Source organism: Dictyostelium discoideum (assembly GCF_000004695.1).
Source record: "Dictyostelium discoideum AX4 chromosome 4 chromosome, whole genome shotgun sequence".
NCBI classification, from domain to species: domain Eukaryota; phylum Evosea; class Eumycetozoa; order Dictyosteliales; family Dictyosteliaceae; genus Dictyostelium; species Dictyostelium discoideum.
The window spans coordinates 3,530,737-3,535,736 of NC_007090.3; the positions used below are offsets into that span (position 1 = coordinate 3,530,737).

Consider the following 5,000-nt stretch of genomic DNA (forward strand, 5'->3'; position numbering starts at 1 on the left):
GGTAAGTTGGTGGGTGGGTGAATTTATTTTTTTAGTTAATTTTTTTTTTTTTTTTTTTTTTTTTTTTTTATATGAACAAATTTTACACTCACCCTCTGAACCTAACACACACACACATTTCAAAAGACCCACATAATGAGATTTATCTATCATATTAAATTTTTTTCCAATGTATTTAACAGCAACCAATATTAATAATAATAATAATAATAATATTAATTATAATAAAAAAAATAAAAAAATAATATAAATCTACAAAAGTTGAAAATTTTCAAATCCCACTGTTTTTACATTAAAGTTGGTACCATTAATGACGGATTTGTTTGATTTTTCTAATTTAGAAAATTGCCATTATAATTATTATTATAACATCATTTTTTAATTTAACAATAAAATTGTTTATATATATATTTATATAAAAATTATTAAAAACACATCATAACACCATTTCGTTAAAACACAAAAATTTATAATTTTAATTATTATTATTATTTCATTTAATTTTTCAATTTTTTTTATTCAAAATTTTATTACATATGCATATTTAATTAGCAAATTCAAGAAAAAAAGCCCCGCATTAATCCTTTTTTTTTTTTTTTTTTTTTTTTTTTTTATTACTATTTTTTATATTCACAATTTGCCCTTTTAATAATCAATATATACTAATATATATCGTAATAATAACTGATTTTTTTAAAAACAATGGTGTATCAATGATGATATATTGTGGGTATGTGGGAAGATAGATTAATTAATTATTTAACCCATTTTTTAAAATTAAAAATAAAGATTTATCAAAAAAAAAAAAAAAAAAAGTGTATAAAAAAAAAAAAATAATAAAAAATAATAATAATAATAATAATAAAAATAATAATTATAATAAAAAAAAAATATTAATTTTATTTCCAAATTATTTCATATTAATATTTGGAATTATCACATATATAATGACATTATGTTTTTATTATTTTGAATTTAATTTTTTATTTTATTTTATTTTTTTTTATTTTATTTTTTTTTTTAATTATTAATTAAATAAATAAATACATATAATTATTTATTTTTAATTTATTTTTTATTTTTTATTTTTATTTTTATTTTTTTGTTATTGTTAATTTTTTATTTTTTATTTTTTTTTTTTATTTTTATTTTTTTTTATTTTAATTTTTATTTTTATTTTTATTTTTGTATCTATCTACATTTGAATTGATGATGATTTATTATCTGGGTTACTTGAAAGTGTATGATTGTAAATCATGGAAATAATATCAGTTATTGTTATAATACCAATAGGTTTTCCACCTTCAACTAAATGAACTCTATGAATTTGATTATTTAAAAATATATTGAATAATTCTGATAATTTTGTAGATTTATCACATGTTATTGGTGGTCTTTCTTCAACATACATTTTTAATGGTAATGATAATTTATCTAAATTTGATGATGCATACTTTTTTTTTTTTTTCAAATAAATAAATTTAAAATTTAAAAATTAATTAATAATAATAATAATAATAATAATAATAATAATAATAATAATAATAATAATAATAATAATAATAATAATAATAATTAAAATAAAATTAAATAATAATAAAGATAAAAAAAAAGTTAATATCATTAATAACTGATTTATTTTTTTTTTTTTTTTTTTTTTTTTTATTATTTTTAAAAAAAAAAAATACAAACTTTTAAATCATGAATTGAAATATTACCAACTATTTGATTTTTATCATTAACAATTGGCATACCATAAATTTTATATTTTTGAATTAATTGAAATGCTTTAAAGACAGGTTCGGTATCAAGGATTGAATGTACTTTTGAGAAGGAATGAAGGTTGTAAGTACGATCTAAAGAGATGATATCCTTATTTTTCATATCACCAAATTCATGAGCATTATCTTTAAACCATTTCAAAATTGATAATTGAGTAATCATTTCAATTTGTTTCTTTTCATTTAAAATGAATGCTCTATGAACACCGGTATCAAAGTATTTCAAAAGTTGAAGAACTGATGATTTCTTATCCAATATCGTGAATGGGAATAACTCCATATCGGTTATTGAACTTTCGACGTAATCACCAGTTGGTGGGAATGGTAATTTATAAAGTATATAACTTAAAAAATGTTTTAAATCACAAATTCCAATAAATTTCTCTTTTTTTGAATCATAAACTGGTGCTGATAATTGGTCAATTATAACCTATACATAAATTATTAATATAAATAAAATGAAATAAAAAATTTTAAAATTAATAATTTTATAATTAATATAAATAATTATAATTATAATTATAATTATAATAAAATAATTTTACATTAAAACCATCTTCAATTGAAATATTTGTATCTAAAATTTGAACTTTTTGTAATTCTAATGTTGATGTTGAAATTGGTTGTAATAGGAAATGTAAAGGATTTTTCATTGTAATTATTTTTTCTGAACTACATTTTCGCATTCCATAATTTGATTGAGATTTTTTATCTGTTGCTGACATTTTTAAATGATTGTTAAAAAAAAAAATTAATTGAACTTAAATATATATATGTTTGTGTAAATATGAGTGAGTCTTTGTGATATTTAAAAATATAAAAAAAAAAAAAATAATAAAATTAAACAAAAATAAAAATTAAAATTAAAAAAAAAAAAAAGATAAAATAAGTTTATTTAATTTAGGGAGATCTACAAAAATTCAACTTCCAATTTTAGTAAAATTATTACATAAATCTCATTTCATAATTTTTTTTTTTTATTTTTGTTTTTTTTTTTTTTAATTAAAAATTAAAAACAAAAATAAATATCTTTTTTTTTTTTTTTTTTTTTTTTAAAAAACACCAAAAGTTTCAAAAAAGGAAATAAAATATTAAAAAAATTTTTAATTTAATTTTTTTTTTTTTTTTTTTTTTTTTTTTTAAAAAAAAAGGAAAAAATTGTTTTTTAAAAGCAAAAAATAAAAATTTTATTTTTTTTTTTTTTTTTTTTTTTAATTAAATTTTTTTTTTTTTTTTTTTTTTTTTAAAGTTAATGATCATCGAAAATAAATAATAATAATAATAACAAAAATAATAATTTATGAATATATTTTATAAAATATAAATCATTTAAAATAAAATTAAAAAAAAAAAATGAAAAGGATAATAACAATAATAAATTATTTATTTTTAATTTTATTATTATTATTATTATCATTCATAAATTTAACATTTTCATTTAATATTGTAAATATAGAAGATTTTAAAATTGTAAATAATAATGAAAATTTAAATTATATATTCCCAAAACCAAAATTTGTAACATTTCAAGCATCAAGAGGTGATCCAAAGAATATAAACGAATTTGATGCAAAAAGACCTTTTATAGAATTAACAAACGAAACGAAAATTAAATTTCAAAATGATGAAAAATCATCATCATCATCACAAAATAAAAAACATTGGAATGAAAATGATATAGAACATATTAAAAAATATTATCAATATTTATTTAAAGTTTATCCAATTAGAGAACAATCAAATATATTTAAAGATATAATAATTAATAATAAAAATAACTATGAGAATACCACTGGTACGACCTACACAATTGAAATCATTAAAACTCCAACTCTATCTGAAAAAGATTATAAATCAACACACAAAAATACAATCCCATTTGGGTCAAATGAAAACTACGAACTCCTATCATCACAATATGGTATTACAATTTATGTAAATTCAAAATTTGGTGTTTTACATGCACTAAAATCATTATTTCAATCTGGTAATTTAGTTTTATCAAATAATAATAATAATAATAATAATAATAATAATAATAATAATAATAATAATAATAATAAAAGAATTAAGAAATTATATTTTTATAATTATCCATTTTCAATTGTTGATAAACCAAGATTAAATTATCGTGGTCTTTTAATTGATACTGGTAGACATTATCTAAGTGTAGAATATATTAAGGAAATCATTACATCAATGTCATTATTAAAAATGAATGCTTTACATTGGCATATAACTGATGATCAATCATTCCCATTAGAAATACCTGAATATCCATTACTTTATAGAAAAGGTTCAAATCATTTAGGTTATATACATAATTTTATTTCAACAACAACAACAAGCAATAATAATAAAACAAATGAAGAAGAACAAAAAAAACAAAAACAACATTTAAATTATTATAAATTAAGAGACATTAAAGAGATTATTAAACATGGTGAATTTATGGGTGTTAGAATTATACCAGAGATTGATTTACCAGGTCATACATTATCATGGGGTAAAGCATATCCGGAATTGGTTTGTTCATGTCCAAATTATTTAGAAAAGAGAAGAAATCCAATAAATGGTGAATATACATTCTCTGCACCATTAGATCCATCAAATGATTTAGTTTACACTATGATTGAATCAATTTTAAAAACTGTTAAATCAGTATTCACTGATCCATACCTACATTTAGGATTTGATGAAATTCCATTTGATTGTTGGATTGAAAATTCAGAATTAGTAACTAAAATGTTTCAAAAATATAATTTATCATCACCTTCAAAATATTTATCTTTTTTTTTAAAAAAAGTTAATCAAATTTTATCAAATTTAAAAACAAATAATAATGATAATTCAATATTAATGTGGGAAGATATTATACCAATGTTAGATTCAATTGATCAAGATGAATATTTATTAAATAATGATGATGATGATAAACGAGATATAATATTTCAATTATGGAAAGGTAGAGATGAATATGATAGATTCTTATTAAAAAATAAGAAACCATTTATTTATAGTTTTGGTAATTATTTAGATCCATCATATCAATCATGTAATACATTCTCTGAATGTTTATTTAAACAACAAGAATTAATTGAAGAATTTGAAAAGAGTAAATTATTAATTGGTATGGAAGCTTGTGCTTGGGAGATGATACCATATGGTGATATTAAATCAATTGAAAAAGATGGTATCTCAAAACATGATAGAGGTTAT

At 17.7% G+C, this 5,000-nt stretch overlaps 2 protein-coding genes across 2 annotated transcripts in view; one reads left to right on the top strand and one right to left on the bottom strand.

The window, feature by feature from the left end:
- Positions 1 to 1,195: 1,195 nt before the first annotated feature.
- Positions 1,196 to 2,506, bottom strand: DDB_G0285645 (hypothetical protein; the record flags this gene model as incomplete). Its single annotated transcript, XM_633101.1, has 3 exons — positions 1,196 to 1,453; positions 1,693 to 2,211; positions 2,327 to 2,506. 3 exons carry the CDS (start codon positions 2,504 to 2,506, stop codon positions 1,196 to 1,198), a joined length of 957 nt encoding a protein of 318 aa, XP_638193.1.
- Positions 2,507 to 3,134: 628 nt separating this feature from the next.
- nagE (glycoside hydrolase family 20 protein) overlaps positions 3,135 to 5,000 on the top strand; it is a gene marked incomplete at both ends in the record, with an annotated part of 2,088 nt that continues 222 nt past the window's right edge. The window contains one exon of the mRNA XM_633102.1: positions 3,135 to 5,000. This exon is cut by the window's right edge and continues 222 nt beyond it. Within this exon, the coding sequence (XP_638194.1) occupies positions 3,135 to 5,000 (1,866 nt within the window).